At 51.0% G+C, this 25,026-nt stretch overlaps 2 protein-coding genes across 4 annotated transcripts; both read left to right on the top strand.

Moving 5' to 3' along the window:
* The first annotated feature begins 10,389 nt into the window (after positions 1-10,389).
* LOC120707634 (zinc finger BED domain-containing protein RICESLEEPER 2-like) lies at positions 10,390-14,718 on the top strand. 3 transcript variants are annotated; one of them, XM_039992577.1, is made up of 2 exons: positions 10,390-10,558; positions 13,032-14,718. In XM_039992577.1, exon 2 carries the CDS (start codon positions 13,163-13,165, stop codon positions 13,949-13,951), a length of 789 nt encoding a protein of 262 aa, XP_039848511.1. In that variant the 5' UTR covers positions 10,390-10,558; positions 13,032-13,162; the 3' UTR covers positions 13,952-14,718. The 3 variants fall into 3 exon arrangements, with proteins under 3 accessions (XP_039848511.1, XP_039848510.1, XP_039848512.1); XM_039992576.1 differs by having other exon boundaries at positions 10,393-10,562; positions 11,602-14,718; XM_039992578.1 differs by having other exon boundaries at positions 10,404-10,562.
* On the top strand, positions 11,633-12,705 carry LOC120710139 (zinc finger BED domain-containing protein RICESLEEPER 2-like). Its single transcript, XM_039995802.1, has 2 exons — positions 11,633-11,777; positions 11,837-12,705. The coding sequence occupies exons 1-2, from the start codon at positions 11,633-11,635 to the stop codon at positions 12,703-12,705; spliced, it is 1,014 nt and encodes a 337-aa protein (XP_039851736.1).
* Positions 14,719-25,026: the final 10,308 nt, after the last annotated feature.

The following is a 25,026-nucleotide window of genomic DNA, read 5'->3' as shown; positions in this document are numbered from 1 at the left end:
CGTCTCCGTCCACGCCTGAAACATACGGGACAACCTTTGCAATATTGGAGCTAGTGAAAAATGTTGTCCACAGCTGCTTCAGATCACATGTACGTACGTTCCGGGGATGTTCCGGGGATTGGAACGTGAGAACATTTTCGTCCAAGCAGTGTAAAAATCCATCCCAAGTGTCATTTCTGTAACAGCCCTATGTTGATTAACTAGTTAAACATGTCATCAAATGCATCTTAAAATATTAAGCATAATTAGCTCGCAATTAAGAAGAGAATTAAACCTTAGGCTAATCATACAGCGGACGGTCCGCAACTATGCCACGTGGCCGACCACGGTTCATGTCGGGCACATCGAATTCACTGCCACGTCACCCTACCCGCGGACAGTCCGCGCCTCACTCGCGGACGGTCCGCTAGCGCATCTCCGATGCGTGTCATGCGCGCAGAGTCTGGGCGCCACGTCCCATCCCCGACCCCACCCGTCAGCCCGACCCTCCATCACCTGGGAGCCTGCTCCCAGCTCTCTCTCCCTCACTCACTCCCCTCACCTTCTCTCTCAAGCTCCAAGCCAGGGAGGAGCTCCCCCATCTTCCCCACCATTGAAGCCCCTCCACCTCGCCGGAGCACCACCGGAGGACACCGGAGAATGATGCCTACGAACTGCACCACCCTGATCTCCTCTTCTTCCTTGGGGAGGAGCTTCCCCAACAAACTTCTTCCTCTACTTCATCCTCTTCCTCAAGCCCAAGTAAGGAGGACGACCCTGAGCTACTCCAAGTCTTCCCCGACGACTTGAAGCCCTTACCGGTGACCCACTAGACGCCGGTGAGTGTTTCCCCTCCCCGATCCATCCGCATTGCCCTAGGATTCGAAGCCAAGAACACACCTAGAGCACAAATCACCATTGATGACCTAGAGCTTCGAAACCCTAATGCATGTGCAATTTAGTTACCAAAGTTGTTGTGGGCTTTTTAGGGTACCCACAGCCGGGTGGCGGAACGCACACGCCTAATCCCAGAGGGGGTGTGCTCGGGATTACGCTAAGCGATTAGGCCTATCTAGTTTGGGGGTAAGAACGCAAGAACACACGAGGATTTTAGAGTGGTTCGGGCCGCCGGAGCGTAGTACCCTACGTCCACTTGAGAGTAGTATTGCTCTACTGTCGGTGTGTTGCGGGGGTTTCTAGGGGTACCCGCAGTCGGGTGGCGGAGCGCACCCGCCTATTCCCAGTGAGGGAGTACTCGGGGAAGTACTAGGCGATGGGGCTGAATCTTCACCGAGACAAGTACTCAAGAACACACGATTTAGAGTGGTTCGGGCCGCCCCGGAGCGTAATACCCTACGTCCACTGGGAGATGTATTGTTCTTGGTGGTGTGTATGAACCTATCCTCTGCCCGCCTTGGCTCTCACCCAGCCTGAGGTTTTCTAGCGGCGCCCCTCCTTTTATAGACCAAGGGGGGAGCAGATACATTGGACGTTGGGGCCCCGACAGGTGGGCCCAACGTGACTGTGCAGCATACTGCGCAGAGTACTCGAACGGCTACAGTAGTCGCGAATCTTTCCTCCGATATGCTTCCGCACACTGTTGCTCTTCTGACTCAGGGGGGGTCTTCTCTTGTCCCGTCAGCTAGGTGCCCGTTGGAGTAACGTAGCTTACGGCGTGGCCTGCTGAGGCTATTATGTAGGCGTCATAATGGGTGAAGCCGAGCAGTCACATCCTTCTGTCATGGCAGACTGGCAGGCGCGGAGTGGGCGGCGCCAGCGGCTCCACTACGCGTCTTGGTAATACGCGATCAATAGCCCCCTGGCTAAGGAATCGCCTCGGCTTCTGCTGCATCAATGCGGACGTCCACCTACCACAATGAATGCAGCGGTGGGTGAGGCTTAGTAAGCGGCCTCGTGCCTGTAGACACGTGTCGGCCCCGGACCGCCCCGAGGCAGGGCGTCGACTTCTTCCCTCAGAGAGGGGTCCGGTCACTATACAGGTGGTCCAGGACCCCATGAGGGGTCCGGGACTCCGCGGGGGTCCGGACTCCTCAGGAGGTCCGGAGCCCCAGCTACTTGCGTCTGAGTGCCTGCCTCTCCCAGGACATGTGGCGTCTCCGGACCTTCCCCAGTCGTGGAACGGTTCCGGATTGTTGTCGGGAGAACAGGACTTCGGACCGCAGGGGTCCAGCTGTTTGGATGTAGTCAAGGATAACTACAAAGGCCCTTGCCTAGACACAGCAAGAGGGGGTACCCCAGTACTGGGGTACCGACAGTGGCCCCCGGGCCCACCTCGGGAGAGGTACGAACCCGCGGGTGGGCCACTATCGTGATGTGTTTCCACACAAGCTCGATTGCGTTGGTGTGCTCATGCAGAGAGCGGGTGCTCCGGATCCCTGAGGCCGGTACACCTGTTGCCAGGTTCAGGTACTAGAGCGCTCTCCTCAAGGCGATGAGGGTGTAGGCTTTGGGTACGGAACCAAGCTAAGCGGCTACACAGACCTCGGATCGCTCAGGGAGCAAGCACCACTTCCCGGACCCGGCACTAGGAGCGACCGCGGCGAGCGGTCTCCGCCGGAGCGGGCAACCGGAGTGGACTTGGAGCGACGGTGGCGAGCGGTCTCCGCCAGAGCGGGCCACCGGAGTGGACTTGGAGCGACCGTGGCGAGCGGTCTCCGCCGGAGCGGGCCACCGGAGTGGACTTGGAGCGACCGTGGCGAGCGGTCTCCGCCGGAGCGGGCCACCGGAGTGGACTTAGAGCGACCGTGGCGAGCGGTCTCCGCCGGAGCGGGCCACCAGAGTGGACTTGGAGCGACCGTGGCGAGCGGTCTCCGCCGGAGCGGGCCACCGGAGTGGACTTGGAGCGACCGTGGCGAGCGGTCTCCGCCGGAGCGGGCCACCGAAGTGGACTTGGAGCGACCGTTGCTGACAACCCGATGAAGTATGTTACCGGACCTCATAGTAAGGTGCAAAGAAACCAAACCTTATACTAGAAGAGAGCCCGGGACCTCTAAAGACAGCAGTCCTGGATACTAGAGTACTTGTAACAGGGTAGTGAAGTATGTAAACTTAGGGTACATTACCAGGCTAAGCTACGCGGATCTTCTCTACCCCAGGATACAAATACCACTTCTCCAGTGCAGGTCCTTAGGGGTCCGGACTGCCTTCCAGCTAGAAGGGGTGTCTTCACCTGATCACAAGCCAGCAACTTAACTTGAATTGTTAGCAACAAGGGAAACTCCGTTCAAGAGGAAAGAATAGTTAAACCAAGGCGAATAAATGTAATCAGGATGGAGCCTAGGTAAATCTGAGGAAGAAAATCTCCTTTATTATTGTGGTTGTCACGGTATACATCAGAGGTCGGGATTACGAGGTCGGACCTCCACCGCTCCGGACCGCTTTTTGCTTGTTTGTGTGATAGGGCCAGAGGACGGGTTTACAAGGTCAGACCTTGACCGCTCTGGACTCACACATAGGCGCCACGTTATTACAAAGGAGGACTCTCTTAATCTTTTCTTAGGAGTAACCTACGGCTGCATGCTATACAGCGTGTCCTTCTCCGGTTGGAAGTGGTGCGACCACTCCCGAATTCTTCATAGTCGTCGGAGGCGAAGGCGCCCTGGATGTGCCTGAACCGCATCATCCAGCATCACCTCGGGAGCTCGGGGGACCCCTCCTTGCCTAAGAGCTGTCACATGCTTACATGGCATGAGACAAATTCTTTGGCTTTGAATGGGAGAGGCTCCCAGCCATCGTCGTCGTCTGCCGATGGAAACCAGACGCCCTTGCGCAGCAGATGGACCGGACGTGGAGCGCGGAGAGGTGCGGTCGTTCGTCGGCTTGTCCTTGGTGCTAGCGCCAGGGGTCCCCGCGCCTGGCGACGGGGCCTTGTCTGCAGCAGCACCGAGCTACGCTGAGGCGGATCTCCGGTGCTGGCGGCGGCAGGACGACACGGCCAACTTCCTCCGGGATAGCGGTCGGCTCCGGGCTCCATGTTGAGAGGAAGCCTTGAGCCGACGTCATGCCGCCGGAGGGGAAGGATGGCCGTTGCTTGAGAGAAAACCTTGAGCCGACACCGGAATGGCGCGGGGCGGCACGCGACAGGCGTCGCCCCCGCGCACCACCGTGCCGACTCTGAGGCGTCGCAGTGGCGACGCACAGCAGGCGCAACTGCCGTGCTCCGTCGCACCGAGGGCGCTGGCGCCCCAGAGCCACAGCATGCGGCGTGGGTGACGCCCTGCCTTCCTTCATCTTCTTGTTCGTTGTTGCAGAGGATGAACACGGCCCCAGAAGCCTGAAGATCCAGCCAGCGCCTGTCGTTCCCCACGGACGGCGCCAAAATGTCGCGGGGGTTTCTAGGGGTACCCGCAGTCGGGTGGCAGAGCGCACCCGCCTATTTCGACCAGTAGATGAAGCGGCCTTTTCCTGTCTGCCAATGGGGCCGGCCGGGTCTCGATCGCCCTTCGTTCTCTGCTCGTGAATCGGGATATGATGGAGCTTGATCTGAAGGATGAGAAAGGGTCATGCGCGGCCGGCCGGCAACGGCAAGAGCTATAGAATCCTAGGATCCGTCTCCGTCCATGCCTGAAACATACGGGACAACCTTTGCAATATTGGAGCTAGTGAAAAATGTTGTCCACAGCTGCTTCAGATCACATGTACGTACGTTCCGGGGATGTTCCGGGGATTGGAACGTGAGAACATTTTCGTCCAAGCAGTGTAAAAATCCATCCCAAGTGTCATTTCTGTAACAGCCCTATGTTGATTAACTAGTTAAACATGTCATCAAATGCATCTTAAAACATTAAGCATAATTAGCTCGCAATTAAGAAGAGAATTAAACCTTAGGCTAATCATACAGCGGACGGTCCGCAACTATGCCACGTGGCCGACCACGGTTCATGTCGGGCACATCGAATTCACTGCCACGTCACCCTACCGCGGACAGTCCGCGCCTCACTCGCGGACGGTCCGCTAGCGCATCTCCGATGCGTGTCATGCGCGCAGAGTCTGGGCGCCACGTCCCGTCCCCGACCCCACCCGTTAGCCCGACCCTCCATCACCTGGGAGCCTGCTCCCAGCTCTCTCTCCCTCAATCACTCCCCTCACCTTCTCTCTCAAGCTCCAAGCCAGGGAGGAGCTCCCCCATCTTCCCCACCATTGAAGCCCCTCCACCTCGCCGGAGCACCACCGGAGGACACCGGAGAATGATGCCTACGAACTGCACCACCCTGATCTCCTCTTCTTCCTTGGGGAGGAGCTTCCCCAACAAACTTCTTCCTCTACTTCATCCTCTTCCTCAAGCCCAAGTAAGGAGGACGACCCCGAGCTACTCCAAGTCTTCCCCGACGACTTGAAGCCCTTACCGGTGACCCACTAGACGCCGGTTAGTGTTTCCCCTCCCCGATCCATCCGCATTGCCCTAGGATTCGAAGCCAAGAACACACCTAGAGCACAAATCACCATTGATGACCTAGAACTTCGAAACCCTAATGCATGTGCAATTTAGTTACCAAAGTTGTTGTGGGCTTTTTAGGGTACCCACAGCCGGGTGGCGGAACGCACACGCCTAATCCCAGAGGGGGTGTGCTCGGGATTACGCTAAGCGATTAGGCCTATCTAGTTTGGGGGTAAGGACGCAAGAACACACGAGGATTTTAGAGTGGTTCGGGCCGCCGGAGCGTAATACCCTACGTCCACTTGAGAGTAGTATTGCTCTAGTGTCGGTGTGTCGCGGGGGTTTCTAGGGGTACCCGCAGTCGGGTGGCGGAGCGCACCCGCCTATTCCCAGTGAGGGAGTACTCGGGGAAGTACTAGGCGATGGGCTGAATCTTCACCGAGACAAGGACTCAAGAACACACGATTTAGAGTGGTTCGGGCCGCCCCGGAGCGTAATACCCTACGTCCACTGGGAGATGTATTGTTCTTGGTGGTGTGTATGAACCTATCCTCTGCCCGCCTTGGCTCTCACCCATCCTGAGGTTTTCTAGCGGCGCCCCCTCCTTTTATAGACCAAGGGGGGAGCGGATACATTGGACGTTGGGGCCCCGACAGGTGGGCCCAACGTGACTGTGCAGCATACTGCGCAGAGTACTCGAACGGCTACAGTAGTCGCGAATCTTTCCTCCGATATGCTTCCGCACACTGTTGCTCTTCTGACTCAGGGGGGTCTTCTCTTGTCCCGTCAGCTAGGTGCCCGTTGAAGTAACGTAGCTTACGGCGTAGCCTGCTGAGGCTATTATGTAGGCGTCATAATGGGTGAAGCCGAGCAGTCACATCCTTCTGTCATGGCAGACTGGCAGGCGCGGAGTGGGCGGCGCCAGCGGCTCCACTACGCGTCTTGGTAATATGCGATCAATAGCCCCCTGGCTAAGGAATCGCCTCGGCTTCTGCTGCATCAATGCGGACGTCCACCTACCACAATGAATGCAGCGGTGGGTGAGGCTTAGTAAGCGGCCTCGTGCCTGTAGACACGTGTCGGCCCCGGACCGCCCCGAGGCAGGGCGTCGACTTCTTCCCTCAGAGAGGGGTCCGGTCACTATACAGGTGGTCCAGGACCCCATGAGGGGTCCGGGACTCCGCGGGGGTCCGGACTCCGCGGGGGTCCGGACTCCTCAGGAGGTCCGGAGCCCCAGCTACTTGCGTCTGAGTGCCTGCCTCTCCCGGGACATGTGGCGTCTCCGGACCTTCCCCAGTCGTGGAACGGTTCTGGATTGTTGTCGGGAGAACAGGACTTCGGACCGCAGGGGTCCAGCTGTTTGGATGTAGTCAAGGATAACTACAAAGGCCCTTGCCTAGACACAGCAAGAGGGGGTACCCCAGTCCTGGGGTACCGACACGGTGGATGAGTCTATCCTCTGCCTTCCAGTCTTCTTCTGGACCTGACCTTTCTCTAACGGGCGTCTCCCTTTTATAGAGCAAGGAGGGCGCGTACACAGGTGTTGGACCCCGATAGGTGGGTCCACCAAGGATGTATACTATACTAAATAGACACTAATGGAGTTACTGTGATGGAGAATCTCTTGCCGGATACACTTCATCGTCTTGTAGACTCTCTGACCGAGGAGGGTCTTCTCCTATCCCATCGGCGAGGCGCCCGTTGAGGTAGTGTAGGTTGCGGCGTAGACTGTTGGGTCTACCGCGTAGGTGTTATGATACTCCGTCGTCGAGTTGTCGTGTCTAACTGGCGTGCGTGGCGTGGGCGGTGCCAGAGGCTGCACCGCGTGCCTTGGTAACGCGCGGTCAATAGTACAGCCTGGCAAAAGCCGCCTCGGGCTCTGCTATGGCAGAGAGCACTTACGTCTACCGTATTGAATGCGGTAGGTGGGCGTGTCTTCCCGGGGAAGTGCCGCGCCCCTACGCGGGTCAGCACCTGCGGACGCGTGGCGGCTTCGGACCCCGACAGGCGGCTTCGGACCCCGACAGGCGGCTTCAGACCCCGACAGGCGCGATGTCTGTTCTCTCCCCGCTAAAGGGTCCGGATAGTATTTGGGGGTCCAAGACTTGGTGGGAGGTCCGGGTCCCCTAGCCGAGCGCTCCCTTCTCCGGGACACGTGGCATCACCGGACCTTCCTCAAGCGGGGAGCGGGTCCGGGTCCGTTTGCCGAGAGAGTATGGCTCCAGACTACAGGGGTCCGGCTGCTCAGCCGTCGAGGCGTAGTTAAGGATAACTACGAGACTCTTGCCTAGGCACAGCAAGAGGGGGTACCCCCAATCCTGGGGTACCGACAAAAGTGAACTCCTTAGACTCCCAGGCACCTCTAGGAACAAACCCCACCCCAACCCGTGGGCGGAATCGCCGGCGGCGAACTCGCCGGTGAGCCTCGGGCGTGTCGTGGACGGTCCGCGCGACATGGCCTGACGGACCGCCAGCTCCTGACCAAAACCAACAGAGCCTCTGCACGAGTTCTGGTCTTTCAAGATTTGAAAGGCGGACAGTCCGCTCAACCCACGCGGACGGTCCGCGATTTAGTCAGAGAGCATGTTTTCCACCCAACACGGTCCGCAACTGACCAGCGGACGGTCCGCCACTCGGTCCGCCGTTCAGACCAGACGGTCCGCTTCCCTAACCCGGACGGTCCGCGATTACCTGTTCAGCACCCTTTTTCACTCATTCATGTACCACCCACCTTTGTACCTTATGTCCAGTCTCTATACCACAGTTTAGCTTTGTTAAAGCATGCATTTCTCCTGTCATTAGCAATTTTTACACGCATTCATAGCATGTTCATTTCTCAAGCATCATTTGCATTCCTGTAGAGACCGTGACACTGGAGCAAGAGGAGGGTGAGCCGGAACCCGTGGGAGACGACGCTCCTTTTGAGACTCAAGACAGGCCCCTAAGCATTTCTTACACTCTATTTTGGATCAATGAAGTATATGTGTCTTGTTTGCGCATGAGTTACTATATATATATTATTGATTGCGTAGAACCTATTTGATGCATTATCAATCTTGATTAGGATATCATCCTTAAATGAGTATGCTTGAATAGGTGTCACGAACTATATGCTTAGCCTTGCTTAGCTACGGTACAAGACGAGAGGTGGCAAGGTCACCACCACTCGCGAGCGATAGGATGTTTGATTAATTTACATGATTAGTCAAGAATAGATAAAAGTTGAGCAAATATAAAAGATGATTCGGACTTGGACAAGTATGATAGGGCCATGTTGGGATGGAGCTCACATGGTTAGTCTTGCTTGAGTTGATTAAGGACCGATGCGTAATCGCTTTGATACTTGAGCATCTTTCCGTACAAACCACATACTTTATAATGGGACGGTAAGCCAATTAGCATGAGTCACACCTTACCTTGATCGGATTCGATGCGAGTTGTGATGGAGTGTGATCGGCGTTTCGGTGCACTTGTCCTTCTCGACCGTTCGCTCATAGTCGGTTGTGTTTGTGTGAAAGGTTGAGGCATGAATCAATACTTATCCTTGACCGTGGGTATGGTCGTTGGTCTTGTTCTCGTGTGGGAAAAGTTGTACATCCCTGCAGGGTTTTTGATCTATTGCAATAGCCGCGCTCTCGGACATTGAGCACGCTCTTGTACTTTGACTTTAACGTAGAGTTACCGATAAAGTTCATGAAAGATTGAGCTTATGATTTATGAACACTTTACATATGTAATTGTTTGATGCATGCTTTAGAGATCATAGATGCTCTGTTTTTTTGCTTATTACAACTTGATCAAAGTTAGATATTTTTATGTAAAAGTTAAATACCACACCCTATCATTGCTACTAACCAAATGCATTCTCCTTGAGATCGGGATATTATATACCCAAATCAGATAAGTTCTGCGAGTACCCTTTGTACTCACGGTGCTGCCGTTAAGTTGATGTAGGTGATGCGCAGCCGGAGGCCGTGTTCGGCTACTTCTACCCCGCGGACGGAGGTGCGGGTAAGGAGTAGATGGCCGGTGGCTATGTGAAGGGCACTATCGGCATATAGTGTTACTTTCTTATTTTGCGATATGTATGGAGTGCTAGTAGTAGAACTTTTCGCTACAAAAACTCTGAAGACTTGTTGTATTAAATTTTGAACCGCTTTGTAATATAATATCGTGTCTTGGACGTGTCTATGTAATGATATCACTGTTGTGCTCGTGGAGTGTGTTTAAATGCTGGGTGGTGCTCATGACACATTCCAAGGACTATCGGGGTTGGTTCCCTCTAATCAAGTTGATCAATGGACGATGACTCGATTAGGCGGGATTAATTTGGAGTGGTTGCTCATAATTTCTGTTCCCCGTTCTTCGTTCCTCGATCCTGTTATGTTCGTTCCTCGATCTCATCGTCCCGGAAATTTAGTGACTATGCATGCGGATCTACTGATCTGATGACGCAGACAGCACAATCGACCGAGCAGAAGTTACCACTGCAACGTTGATCCGCATGCCTCTGGAGAAATGTCACGGGATTATTTGACGCGTACGCTTGCCGTACAGGTAGTGTGGCGCTGCGTATGCGTACGCGTACTTGGCGCTCTGACCCAGCCACGCAGCTGGTACTACGTACGCCGCGGGGCAGGAGGGGAGCGGCGGCATCTGCGGATGTATACGCGCGCGTCGCGCCCGCCCCTCCAAAACGCGCGCTTGGGCTCCATGAATAATCGGCGGCACAAGTTGCTGTGGGCCTACAAGGGAACGGCCAGCGAGCGGCCTATACCAAAAAAGACAAGAAACCGCCCGCACAAAAAGCAAAAAAAAAAAAAACCCACCCAGCCAGCCAGCCGGCGGGCGGCGCTCCAGCGCGGCCGGGGAGGCCCCCGCCTGGCCCGCCGCCAGCGTCACGCGCGCGCCAGCTGAGCCCATCGCCGTGGGCCGCGAACCCATTCGATCCCCGCACCCGCAGCCTCCTCCGGTTAATCTCTCTCCCACCCGCTCTCTCTCACCGTCTCTTCCCCAAACCAACCAAAGATCTAGCTAGGGTTTGCGCGCTCGGCCTTCGCCCTTCTTGGGCCGAGCCTTAATCCCGCTGCACCGCCCGCCAGTCCGCCAAGCGCCCTGGTCTGGTGGATCGCCTCCCTCGCCCCTCCGCTGCGCCCCCCTCCCTTCTGTCTGCTCCTCCGCGTACGTAAGCAGCTCTCATACCCTCTTCTTCCAAATCCGGCCCAAGAATTCTGCTTTCGGGGTTTGGATCTGGTGGGTTCCGGTTCGAGCTGGTGCGTGTTGGCGCGCGCGGTTCGTCGGATCTGCAGGGGCGCAAGGGCTCCGCTGAGTGGGTTCCGGGGAAATGGGTCTAGATCTGGCGCGAATTTTCACGGAGGCTTTTTTTTCTCTGGGCTTTTGAGTGCTCCAATTACTTCCTCTTTTTCCTTTGGGGGAATCTGGGCACACGGGAGATTCTGTAGCCTTTCGTTGCCCAAGGGGGATTTCCTCAGGGTTTCGCGTGGCTTAGATTGGCGACCCGGGACTGGGTTGCCGCCTGTGCGGAATTACAGTGCCAGTCTGACTTCGTTGTTGAGGTGAAGTGTTACCTTACCTGTACTATGCGGCTGCTGTCTTAGCTCATATCTAGGTAGAGAGCAAGTACTAGTACACTTTATGGCGCTCGAAACTGAAATTCTGTCGAGATATCCATAAGTTTTAAGTAGAGCAGCTGGAGTTAATGATACCATGTATACAATATCTTTTGTGAATTTTGTGCCTGGCCTGGGTGGTCAAGCTTGAATGGTTGAGATGAGTCCAGTGCCTTGCCCAGCTAGGTTCGATGCTAGGAAGCTAGTACTAGTATCACCAGCACTGGTTTGTGCAAAGGATGAGATGAGTGTGGTTCTGTTTTTTTTCTAAAGGCTACAGTACATTAGGTGGATGCGTTTTGTTCTTCAGCTACTTGTGTCATGTATAATTTCTTTCTGTTTTTGAGCGCTGCACATGCTTGGGCTATATTCTGTTGGATCTCTAGGAGGCTGTGCTATATACACGCTATATTGATACATGTGTAGAAATATTGCTTGCATTTGACTAGATCTTTGTATCGTGAAATTATGATCTATTTGTTATGTTGTGAGTATATTGATCTGTTTCACTAATATGAATGTGTTGAAGTTTATTCGGCTACAATTTTAGCATTTTGGCGATGTCCTGATTTTACCATGCTATATATCCAACAGATTTTACGGGTTCAGCTGCTAGCCTATCAGCATGGCCAAGGAAACCGCCAATGACACCCAGGTGGCCGAAGAAAATGAGGCTCCCAATGATGAGGCGGTCCAAGCAGATGAATTGGTCCAAGCTGAAGATATGGCTCAAGCTGATGAGTTGATACAAGGCGAAGAAATCAATCAAGGTGATGAGTTGGCTCGTGGTGATGATTTCGTGCAAGGAAATGAGTTGGTCATTGCTGAGGAAACGACCCCTCGGACTGGAACCAGACGGAGGAGAAAGAAGTCTCAAAGATTGCTGGGACTAGCCATCTCAAGAGGCACATCACCTTGGGTTCTTGTCCTAAGATAAAGAATCAAGAGCAGAGGCTGGCACTGCCTTCAGCAGGGGGTACTGATAATGATGGTGAGGGAACTGTGGAGCGGCGAACTAAGAGACGATACAGATATACTGGTTATGCAAATGCTGCTTTTGATCAAGACCGCAGTTGCTCATACCTGGCGAAGATGATCATTCAGCATGACTACCCGCTTCACATTGTTCAACAGCCGGCATTTGGAACTTTTATTGAGAGCCTGCAGCCACGTTTCAAGATTGTGGATGTTGATACGATGGAGGGAGAGGTGTATGCTGTTTATCAGAAAGAAAAAGAGAACCTGCTTCAAGCATTCAACAGTATGCCTGTAAGGATCAGCCTCACCATAGGATTGTGGACAACAAGTCAGACTCTTGGCTATGTTTCACTTGCAGGGCAGTTTATCGACACAGAGTGGAAAGTACACCGAAGAATGCTTAGCTTCATGATGGTGTCATCTCCTCATTCAGAGAATGCACTTAGTGAAGCAATTAGCATGACCCTTTCTGACTGGAATATGAAGGACAAACTATTCACCATCACATTGGATAATGAATGTTCCTCACATGACATTTACAGTGCAAATCTGAGGGATTATCTATCCAACAAAAACAATCTCATGCTTAAGGGACAGCTGTTTGTTGTGAGGTGCTATGCCCATATCCTTAATGCTGCCGCACAAGATGTCATGGCTTCAATTCACGGTGTCATCTACAATATCCGTGAAAGCACTGGCGGAGCTACGTTAGGGCCATAGTGGGCTATGACCCCCCTACCTTGGAGTAATTTCCAAAGGACCATGTGGTAGACTGAGCTCACGCTTGATAACGATGGCTTCATGAATACATGGAATTGTTGATTACTAGTCATTTACCTCGAATCGGCCCCTGCTTGACTTGCCCCCTAGCTCCGCCACTGCGTGAAAGCATAAAATTCATAAAAGCTTCTTCTGCCTGTGAAGAGAAGTTTGCTGAGATTGCTCTGCAGCTGGAGATTCCCAGTACGAAGACACTCTGTCTAGATGTCACAACCCAGTGGAACACCACTTATCTGATGTTACTGGCTGCCTTGGATTATAAGCAGGCTTTCACTACACTTGAGACCTCTGATGATAACTACAATGAAGCTCCTTCAGGAGAGGATTGGAAGAAAGTTGAGGCTGCCTGTACTTACCTGAAACTGCTATATGACTCTGCGGCTCTGCGCATAGCATCATGGCATCAACAAACCCAACTTCAAACCTTTTCTTCCATGAAGCCTGGAAACTTCAGCTAGAACTATCAAATGGCACAGGACATGAAGATCCCATTTTCAGTAGCATCGCCAAAGATATGCATGAGAGGTTTGACAAGTACTGGAAAGATTGCAGCCTCGTGCTAGCCATTGCTGTTGTCATGGATCCACGTTTCAAGATGAAGCTTGTTGAGTTCAGTTACTCCAAGATTTATGGGGCTGAGGCTGCAAAGTATGTTAAGGTGGTCAATGATGCTGTGCATGAGCTGTATAAGGAGTATGTTGCGCAGCCACTCCCACTGACCCCAGCCTATGCTGAGCAAGCTATAGCGAACAATGGACCAGCCTATGCCAATAACAGTCAAGGAGCTCCTGCTTCCACTGGTGATGGGCTTCTAGACTTCGATATGTACCTTTCTGAGATCCAGAGCAGCCAACCCTCAAAATCTGAACTGGAACAGTACCTGGATGAATCACTCACTCCACGTATGCAAGAGTTCGATATTCTGAACTGGTGGAAACTTAACACGGTCAAGTTTCCAACCCTCTCTAAAATGGCCCGTGATATCTTGGCTATTCCAATGTCCATGGTAAGCAGTGGCAGCTCCATATTCACTGCTGGAACAGTAAGTCACATGCTCGATGACTATAGAAGCTCTCTTCGTCCTGAGATTGTGGAGGCACTTTTCTGTGCGAAAGACTGGCTCCAGTACTCAGCAGCAGCCAAGGATGCACCAAGTTCTGCACTGGTCAAGGCTGAAGGGTCATAGGTTCGATGTGGTCACTTCTTCCTTGTTGAACCATGAATATGTCCATCTATCGTGAGTGTAGTAACTGTGGGTGTATTGTAGGCTGAGATTGTGAACTGATTGTTATTCTGATTGTCTTGTAGAGGTGTAACTTTTTTGTGTCGAACTCTGTTTAACTCGCTGTTGTCATGTAATAGCTTTTGTTGTATCATGTTCTGGTGTTGTCTGACTTTGCATGGGATGTGCGTGTACAAGCTGCAGCATGCATCAGCTGGTTACCTGTACTTTGTGCCCTTGTTTTGTATTCAATTTGTTATGCACCGTGATGTTCATGTTTGTGTATAGTTGTAGAATGTCTAGTTTAAATATATGGCTATCCATCACTTTTCCAGTTAATCATCAGCCAGCTGTTTTATTGAGCCTCTGATGTAATTGGACTTCTGCACTTAAGCTGTTCTTACCTATGGTACTCAAGCATGAGTGGTGAAGGTGTAGCTGATCAGAGTGTTAGAATACCAGCACCCTGTCTGTCATTGTAACCAACCAAGGGAGAAAGGGACCCGTGCAAGCTAACCAGGGACCCGTGCAAGCTAACCGTGGCATCGTCAGAGGGTGGTTCTGGTTGTGATGTGAAGGTATGTTTTTTTTTTGGTAATGTACCTGATTGTTTCTCAGCCATGTTAATCACTTTAGTAAGCTAAAAGCTGGCAAGAAAATATGGTGCTGCCATGCTGGACTTTGGCGACCAGAACAATTTTACAGTTGAATATACATGTATCTCAGATCAATTTTTTTTCTCAGTTTCCTTTGATGTTGCATTTGTAATTAGCTCTCCTTTTGTAGTAGTCTACGAAAACACTATATTTATGATTAAACTGTTTCTATCCAAAGCTAAGTTGCCACCTTAGCAACCTAGAAATCTCAGTGTGAAATTAGGTGTTTGCCGGCTATTCTCTACATCGATTGTTCAATAGTGTATGTTTCCTGGTTTTTGCTCTAATGGTCCATTCACTGTTAAAACACAGATGAAAACATATGGAGATCGGTATACTGTAACACCCTGCCCGGATACTCCGGCCGTAGACCCGGATACTCTAGACATGGAGTTCCTAATTCATATAATTTTTGTCCTCTAGGCCCCACAATCATTTAAATAGAAAATATCACTCTCTCTCCCTCACTCTCACTCTCTCATGTTACCTCTCTCTCCCTCACTTCCCTCATGAGCTCACCCTCTCCCTAGTGAGCCCTCCCTCTCCATGATGCCCTAGACGTGGTTTCAAAGCCAAGGAAGCTTCAAATCGGGTGGGGAACCTTCCTCCCCACGAGCTCCTCCCAAGGGTGCCTTGGATTTCAAGTTCTTCGCGCACGAAAAGCGTATCCTAGGTATTCAAACTTGTGCCGCCCCGATCTATGTTTCTAGGAGGTTCTAAGTGATTCCTTTTGGTCAATCAACTCTATATGCATCCCTCAACTAAGATCTAAAAGGGTTTTGATTTTGGTGGGTTGGTTTTGTCAAAAATCAAGATTTCAGTTTTTGGGGCGAAAATACTGTCGGGTCCGGAGACTCCGGGTAGAAACCCGGATACTCCGTGTTTTGGAACACTCTGGGCGAAACTCCGGGTATAAGCTCGGATACTACGGGTTTGGGACACTCCGGGGGAAACTCCGGGTATAGGCCCGGAAACTCCGGACTTAGGAGTCCGGATACTCCGGATTTTTGGGGAATGTTTTGGGCAAGGGAGTGCAATTTTTGTGTAAATTACTAGTAGTTGCATCTAGTCATTGGCTATTTTAAGATTTCAACTCATGCATGCATTCTCATATAATTTGCATACGTGTAGACGCCGCCGCCGAGGGAGCCGTGTACGAGGTGATCGCCGAGCCACATGAGCAGCAGGGGCAAGTTTAGCAGGAAGGGCGGCGTGAGCACCCGGCCCAAGGCCCAGCTGAGCCCAGTGTCGAGCAGCAGCCCGAAGGCAAGCCCCGGTGCACATCCTATTAATTTAAATTATGGCACCTATATATGTATTTATACTTGTGCATTATGTTTAGGAGTTGATTGAAACCCTAGATGCATGAACCCTAGATTTCCTTGAGTTGTACTAGTATGTATAGGACGATAGAAATGCTATGCTAGATATGTTTCGGTAGAAGTCGAGTAATTCTTGGTTACTCGCGAGATATAGGATAGTTTTATGTTTCTATATATGAGTTACTAATCTTTGGATGAAAGTCTTGGAATGAAAGAAAGAATAGAATCTGACACTGGGCGGGAGACGTGTAGTTCCGCCTGTGTCGGTTAAGGACCGAGCCGTTGTTGGCCCTGTTGATCATGTTTGAACTGTACTAACCGCATGCTGGGAGTAGTAGGTAGTCGCAACCGGTAAGCCGAGTACTGCCTCATCTCGAAAGTATAGGACTCCATCTCACCTCCTGGGGTAGTCGAGTAGTCGCGGAGAAATGGGGATGCATATGTTTACTTTTGGTGGTCTCACGTTGAGCTCGGCTGACCATATGATGGTGGGGCGGTCCTGTAGTTTGAGGCGGGGAGGGGAAAGGTCGGTGCGTGGGGTCCGACAGGGCTTTTGCGTGCCGTGTTGGTTAGGTCCACCTTGCAAGGTTAAATCGAATCGATTCGCCGTCCGTCGATCTCGGATATGAGCATCTTGGTCACTGCGTCGCAACGTAGTGTTATAACGAGATGATGAGTATATTTATATACATATGATGATGAACACCTTGAATTATTGTTGATTGCACCACAATGTCTGCTATAGTTGATCCATGCAAATAATAGAATAGAGTTAATTTGTATATAATCTTGGGCTAAAATAAGAAAAGTAAGGAATTACTTTAGTCGCTGTTTTCTGCAAAATAACCACCAACCAAAAGCCTTGCATGTCTAGATATGTGGGCTAAGTTATACCCACTGGTCGGGTAAGTCTTGCTGAGTATCAGTTGCTCAGGGCTTTGTTGGAAAAATGATTTCAGAACCCGCACATGTGGAGTTCTGTCCGTGTTGCACCAAGTTTATTCGACTGGACGCGGATGGGTCGAACGTCGAGGACCCAGGCGCGTAGCTTTGGAGTGTTGGAATTGCACACTCGTGGGCTGAGTGTGTAATTCTTTGTCGTTCTTGTACATTGTAGTGGGTAGATTTCATGTTTATCAAACTTTGTATAAAAGGCAGCTACACTCGTACAATATTTTGTATTTCGAACTCGGTTTGTAAAACTTCTTGTTGTTATCGTATGCCACTCTTGTATATTTTCAAATATGGGTTGTGCTTGTACCATCTGCGCCCACCTTCGCGTGGGACAATCGGTGTTGTTTCGATCGGGCCGTGGGTTGAGAAAGGATCGCCAAATTAAGCCGTTAAGGTAATGTGCCCGATGTGTTCAAATGACGGCCATCACACTTAATTAGAGTTTTAATTTGGCGGTTCTGTCACATGTACCCTCAGCAAAACCACATTTCTGACGGTTTTGACTACTCTGTTGAATTTAACCGCTGGAAAAGGCTGCTAGCCTGCTACTGGCTACTGCACCCAGAGTTGACATTAAATCCTGTCGCTGGCGGTACAAAAATCTCTCATGCCCGCCCCGTGCCGCGCTCTGCTCGTGGTCAGGCATAGCTCCGGGGTAGACAAATCGCATAGTAGCCGTGCAAGCTAGGAAGCTGGCTACGTGTGGTATCAGAGTATAGATGGCCAACGGGCCAGCCCGGCCCGGCCCGGCACGATCTCGGGCCGGCACGGCCCGGTACTGGACGGGCCGCCACGGGCCGACGGGCCTACCGTGCCGTGCCGCTATGGGCTTCGTGCCTGGCCTTCGGCCCAAGCACGGCACTATGGGCCGTTTTTCGTGCCGGGCCAGCCCGTTTAGCACGGCCAACTAGCCGTGCCGTGCCAGCCCACGGCCCAGTACCCTAAAAAGACCTCCAACTACTCACAATTGAGTTCCCAATTCATAAATCAAGCATTCAAAGTTCACAAACAGAAACACATAAGTGTAAGACTCCAACTCCAAGTTCATGACTCCAAGAGTTCAAGAACAGATAACAAATGAACAGATCAAGAAACACTGAAACAGAGAAGGCAACACAAAGAGATAACTCAAAAGGAGCTGATGTGCAATGCTGCCTCATTAAAAACCTTTCAGGTAAAACTCACCCTTGTGAGAAACCCTAGAAAAAAAAAGTGCAGCCAGCTCTCAAAGTCTTAATTAAGTTAATCATTACAGTCCACAGTGGCATAGTTCAAATTGCCACCCAAAATTACAGTGAGTCCACAGATTACTCACTCATCTCACAGCAAAATAACCCTCTCAGTCACTCTCAGTCTCAGAGTCTCAGCTCAGCTCACAGCCCCACCACCACCAGCTCCTTCATCATCAAGAAAGAGGTTCTTGAATGCTTCCTCCAGCTCTGTGTCCTCGGCTTCATGCTGTTCTCTTCTTGCCCCTAACTCCCAATCCTTGATGCAGGTAAGCATCTCCACGTTCTCTGGCAAGAGGCGCCGTCGCCGCTCTTCAAGGATCCTTCCCGTTAAACTGAAACAAGACTCGGAAGAGACAGTAGATACAGGAACAGACATGATATCTCTAGCCATTATAGATAGGATTGGATAGGTTAGCTTATGGTCACGCCACCAAAGAAGTATGTCAAAGTCATCATCATAAGCAGTGACACAATCACTATCTAAGTAAGCAGAGAGCTCACTAACAGCAGAGGAAGATGAACATGAAGTGGAAGAGGGAGGAGGACCAACAACACCTGAACCTGAACCACCACGGCCTCCAAAGATCCTTCCCCATGCCTGCTTTTTCTTACCTGATTGAGCTGATGGCTGTGCAACCCTTTGAGATCTAGCTGCACCAAACTTGTTCTCATATTTTGTAAACAGTTTATACAATTCAATTTTAACATCAGCATAGTATAAACTGTAAGTGCCTCCAATACTTTCAGCAAGTAATTCCAGCACATTAAAGAATCCTCTCATCTTAGCTCTAGGATCAAGTATGAATGCATATGAATAAAACAGTGGTATGTCCTCCCAATATTTAAGAAATTTAAGCTTCATTGGAGCAACAATAGTTCTAAGGTTATGATCTCTTTCAGCAGCATGCAAATGGGAAGCAATATCTAAGATATGATGCAAAACAAGTGGACTTGTGGGATAATAAACACCAGATAGAACAACAGTTGAATCATAGAAGAGTTCCAGAAATTCCATTACCTTTTCAGCAGCATACCAATGATTTCTAGTCAACAATTCTGAACCATAATGAGAGTTAATGAACACAGAAAAGATATCCTTGTATGGCATCAAATGTTTAAGCATCAGATATGTGGAATTCCATCTAACATCCACGTCCAAGCCAAACTTTCTAGGTCTAACACCTTTAGCATTACAATATTCCTTAAACAGTGCAATTCTTTGATTAGAGAAATTTAAGAAGTTAATTGCAGTTCTAAAATCTTCTGTAACAGGTTTCAACCTTTTCAGTCCAGATTTGACAATAAGATTAATGATATGACATGCACAACATTGATGCACAAGACAATACTTACGCTTATTAGGATCAGAAGCTATAGGTGCAGGATCAGAACCCAAGTTACCAAAGAACATAGGTGCCAAAGTCTCCATAGCCTTAGCATTAGAAGAAGCATTGTCTAGAGTGACAGCAAAAATCTTATCAATCAAACCAAACTCCTCAACCACACTAGCAATCCTTTCGGCAATGTTTTCACCAGAATGTTTAACCTCAATCAGCCTTAAACCGAGAACCCTTTTTTGTAACTCCCAATCAGAATTGACATAATGAGCAACCACACTAACATAGTCCTCCTTAGCATTGCCAGACCAAATGTCTAAAGTTAAAGAAACAGAAGAAGCAGCAGGCAACACAGATTTCATAAGCACATCACGTCGATCAGCAAAGAGTTTACCAAGATCTCTAGGAGTGGTCTGTCTAGAAACCTTAACAAACTGAGGATTATGAGCACGAGTAATGTAATCCTCACATGCCTGTGTCTCACCTATGCCTAATGGAAGGTCCAGCCTAGCAATCAACCGGCACAACTCAGTACGAGCAACAGCAGGATCATAAACCCAGTTGTGGAAACTATCATGATTCAGAGCAAGCCTAGACTGGACCCTATGAGCATGGTCAACCTTTTTCCTACAGGAAGCCTGGTGCCTAATCAAATGACCAGTACCAGAACAAGATCTAGCAGACAATCTCTTGCTACAAATATTACAGATAGCAGCAACTCGCACATCATTTTCCTTGACCTCCTTGAAATCAGCCCAGACACTGGATTTGCGTTTACCTGAAGATGAGGTACCATGAGTGTCGGTGGAGCCGCACCCTACTGCCATCGCGGCCCCTCCACCACTGTCGCCGGCACCGGCCTCGGCATCGACATCAATAACGTTGTCGTCACCGACATCGATACCGAACAACGCCGCAGCGTCCTCACGGACGTCGTCGTCGTCCTCCATTTCCAACTCGTCTGCTAGGTGGTCGTCGCCAGGATGCTCATCCACCCCCGGCATTGCGACCCCGAGCGCAGACGGGCCGGACGGTTGACCCTCGCCTCCAGCACCGTTCCTCAACAGAGCACTGGGCCGGCGCCGAGCCATGTCTAGGCCAGAGGAGGAAGACTCGGCATCGGACACCGACCTGTGCAGAGGACAAAGGAGAGTGAGTGAGAGACAGAGAGAGATAGCCATCGATCTAGATCTAGGGTTAGGGTTAGGTTTCGAGGAATTACCTGCACTACCGGAGCCCGGTGCCGGACGAGGGCCACCCAAAGGAGACGAGACAGAACCGATTAGAAACTGGAATCGACGGCGAGCGGCGGAGGGACTGGACAGTAACATGAACTCACATAGTCCGGGGAGATAGAGAGGACAGAGTAGAGGAAGGGAGAATAGGGAGGGAGGAGACGAGGAGGGAGGGAGATGGAGGAGCGTCGGCGTGGTCACCGGAGCCGGGGACGGTCGGGAGGCGAGCGGCGGCCGGCGGATCTACAGCGAGACTGCGAGAGCCGAGAGCGGAGAGCCCGAGACGAAAGCGACTAAGCGAGAGCGACTGAACGAGTGCGGCGGCCGGGAGCGGGAGGGGAGAGGAGAGGTCGGTAGGGTTCGGGGCGTGGGGGGCGGGGTGCGTCGCGTTTTATAGTGGCGGGGCCAACGGATGTGGTGGGCTGGGCCGGCGCTAAAGAGCCGTTGGGGGGGAGTAAACGGGCCGGTACCGGGCCGACCGTTGGAGCGGGCCGTGCCCGTGCCCGTGCCGTGCTGCGGGCCTGGGGTGCGGCCCAAGCACGGCTCGCTCCCTCGGGCCGGGCTTGGGCCGGGCCAAAAAAACGGGCCTCGGGTCGGGCCAACGGGCTCGGGCTGCATGGCCAACTATATATCAGAGATTCAGACTTGAATACGGTTGTGTTTACTTCCCTCCTATTCCTCCAAATTTTCCATCACATCAAAATCACATCCAAACATTAAATATAGCAAATGACCCATGCATGAAGTACTAAATGTAGGTAAATAAAAAAACTAATTGCATAGTTTTGATGTACGTTGCGAGGCGAATCTTTTGAGCCTAATTAGCCTATAATAGAACAATATTTACCACAAACAAACGAAAAGTGCTACTGTATGCTACAGTATTCGGTGTGACCTTTTCTACCGTTTTTTCGCGGAACTAAACACAACCTACCTCACGTAGTACCCGTGCACCATCGTACGCTACTCCCCGCTCTACTAGAAAGATCGTGCGCGCACCATGCAGGCCCGAAGCAGCAGCAAGGATCTCGCAGGGCGTACCGGTATTTGGCGACCGGTAGATCGAGAGATGCATACTATATTAATGCAAGCAGCCGTGTGCAGGGATGCAATGCAACAGATGACAGCAAGAAAACATAGGCGAGCAGGGGCCAGGCCTGGCAGGGGCAGGGGCACTGTCTGTCTAGCTGAACTCTGATGAACGGCCAAGCATAGGCGAAAGGCAGGTAGGCACAAATCAGCCTATTGAGGCCCTGTTTAGTTCGTTTTACCTGTAACGCAAAAAAAATTTACGTGGAAATCTTGACAATTTGAAGTACTAAATGAAATCTATTTATAAAACTTTTTGCATAGATGAGTTGTAAATCGCGAGACGAATCTAATGATGCTAATTAATCAATAATTAGCGGATGGTTACTGTAGCATCACTGTTGCAAATCATGGATTGAGTAGGCTCATTAGATTTGTCTCGCGATTTACAGCCCAATCATGAAAAAAGTTTTGTAAATAAACTTCATTTAGTACTTCAAATTAACAAGATTCATTTTCACTTTAATGCGTTTACGGGGTGGGAACTAAACAGGGCCTGAATACACACACCCATTGGGATTCTTCGCCCTGTCGATTCAGTACGACTGTATCCCAGTCTCCTGACCCTGTGTCGATTCAGCTGCAATTCTGCCAAAGGAGCGCCGAATCATCCGCCTCTCTCCCTCCTTTAATTCTGCATTCAGGTTTCCCTCTCTGGGCACGCAAGCGAGACTGCCGCAGCAGCGGCATCGTGTCCCAGCGCCCGCGCCGGCCTCGGCGAGCGTCGGTGCACGCTGACAACAGCGCGCGTCGCGGCGTCGTTGCTGTGCCCGCACAGCCCGCAGGAATAAGCAACAGGAAAGATGCCGAGCCGAGCCCCACCGCGCACTGCCTCGCCGGCCGGGAGAACCTAGCTAGTGCGTGGTCAGCGCGCACTGGCGGCGACACGGACGGACAAGACGGGAGATGCACTGCACGGTCGCTGGCTTTTATGACGGGGCAGGCAGACCACAGCGCAGCCCCCGGCCGTGCCCGTGCGCGCCGATGCGCTATCCGCTGCGCCGCTGAGCCGTGCCACGGCCCACGGCGCGCACGCGGCGTACCCGCCCCGGTGGATCCGTGCGTGGAGATGCGGCGGGGTCACCGAGCGGCATGCGCGCAGAGAGCCGGACCCGCCCCGGGGGCAGGGAACGAGAGCACGGGGAGAAAGAAACACACGCATCGATCGTGGGCGCGTGCGTGCGGCCGGGTGGGTGGGAATACGTGGGGGCTGCCAGCCTTGGTAGGTGTCCACCGCCGCCGCGCGCCACGCATCCAGGCCCGGGCGGCACGGCTTGCACCGGCCGCGGCAGCGGCGGTGGAGCGCGCGAGGGGGGCCATGCCATGCCAACATGCAATTAAGTTTTCCGTCAAAAAAAACCATGCAATTAAGCCACGCAGTGCCAGCAACAGCGGCGGCGGCTCCTCAACCTCGAGCTCGTCATCAGTACGCTGCCGCGCGCTTCGACGACTCTGCGCGCTGCCCCCGTCGTCCCCCGATCCCCCGGCCCCTGGCTCGCAGCTCGCTCACGTCTTATCTCCTGCGACACTGTTCGTGCTCCTTTTGTTCCTTTTGTTGGTGTACTGCGTGTAAGGATGGATCTAAACATCCGAATTTTTAGAACAAATTTGATATTTTGAAATATATATGCTTAAAATTTTATGCTTATCTTTTTTTATATTATCAAGCATATTATTACACATAAGAATAAAATTTTGTATAAATTTTTTTATGTATTATTTGCTCCCTACAATTAAAAAAGTGAAAAAAGATTCGTATCCGTATCCGATCCGTATTCGAATTTTTATATCTATTATATAAGAATATATATGATAAATTTGAGGTTTATTTTTTATGAATCTTTACAAGATCAATGTTAAATACAAGGCTATGAATTTACATAGTAAATTCTATATCTTATTTGTCCATAATCGAAGAAAAATGACCAAAAATCTGACATTCGAATAGACATCCGAATCCATCCTTGACTGCGTGCATGGATCTTTACTGCAACTTTGACCTAAGAAACAGCGGGTGGGGGTGGGGGTAAATGCGGTGGTTGGACCTTTTCTGCAGCGGGCAGCCAGGCACGGTCTGCCGTGCGTGCATGCATCGGTGCATGGCGCGCGGAGGCTGCTGCAAAACTTTCTTTGATCGTAGTCGTAGCGTGATGCAGTGCAGTGCAGGACTGCAGGTGAGCCAGCAATGCAGCCTACACCGGCACCCTGTAGCGGGTCTGCGGGTAGCTACTGCATTCCTACTTTTGACTCTGCAGGATGGGTTCATGTACAGAGACAGCATCCCAACTCCCACCCAGCGAGGCATCAGCCACAAGAAGGTGAAATCGAGCTGTGGAGCAAATACCAGTCTCCAGCCAGTAAACTCGTAACTGCCTCTCGGAGACATCTACGGAGTAATCAATTTGACTGAATATACTTAGTAGTATAGCTAAGATTACTTCGACTGCAACCAATTCGTTGTAGTATATATAGTGGTTAGTATTCTCGCCTGTCACGCGGGCGACCCGGGTTCGATCCCCGGCAACGGCGTTTTATTTTGTTCCTGTCTGCTTTTTTAACCCGTGTTCGATCCCCGGCAACGGCGATTTTTTTGTTCCTGTCTGCTTTTTTATTCCTAAGCTTGCAAACCTGCACTGAGATTATTATTGTTGCATTCCCCTTAGAAAAATATTATTGTTGCAGATCTAATATCTCTCCTCTTCTTTTTGCTCGGACGATTCTCAGATAGTAATGTTTGGCCTTTTTTCTTTGTACTAGACTACCAGTATTCGGGCATGCATGAGCATGATGTCGGGTTCCAACAGTGTCGACTGGCCTACTGCGTACTGCCGTGCAGATGTACCATGAGAGGTCATATGGGCCCTGTTTAGTTCCCACCCCGTAAACACAAAAAAAACTGTAAACGCAAAAAAGTGCAAAGGAATCTTGCTAATTTGAAGTATTAAATGAAGTCTATTTACAAAACTTTTTACATGGTTGGGCTGTAAATCGCGAGACGAATCTAATGAGCCTACTTAATCCATGATTTCCAACAGTAATGCTACAGTAACCATCCGCTAATTATTGCTTAATCATGAATTAATTAGCATCATTAGATTCGTCTCGCGATTTACAACCCAACCATGCAAAAAAATTTATAAATAGACTTCATTTAGTACTTCAAATTGACAAGATTCTCACGCAAAAATTTTTTGCGTTTACAAGCTAAGACTAT

This window comes from Panicum virgatum, chromosome 5K, assembly GCF_016808335.1.
Source record: "Panicum virgatum strain AP13 chromosome 5K, P.virgatum_v5, whole genome shotgun sequence".
NCBI classification, from domain to species: Eukaryota; Viridiplantae; Streptophyta; class Magnoliopsida; order Poales; family Poaceae; genus Panicum; species Panicum virgatum.
This window is presented reverse-complemented; position numbering and strand designations above follow the sequence as displayed.

Bases quoted from the DNA above. Each gene is read 5' to 3' on its own strand.
- LOC120710139 (XM_039995802.1), top strand. From the start codon at position 11,633: ATGGCCAAGGAAACCGCCAATGACACCCAGGTGGCCGAAGAAAATGAG. The intron at 11,778-11,836 runs GTGATGAGTTGG...GTCATTGCTGAG, and splicing joins AGGCGAAGAAATCAATCAAG to GAAACGACCCCTCGGACTGG.
- LOC120707634 (XM_039992577.1), top strand. From the start codon at position 13,163: ATGGCATCAACAAACCCAACTTCAAACCTTTTCTTCCATGAAGCCTGG.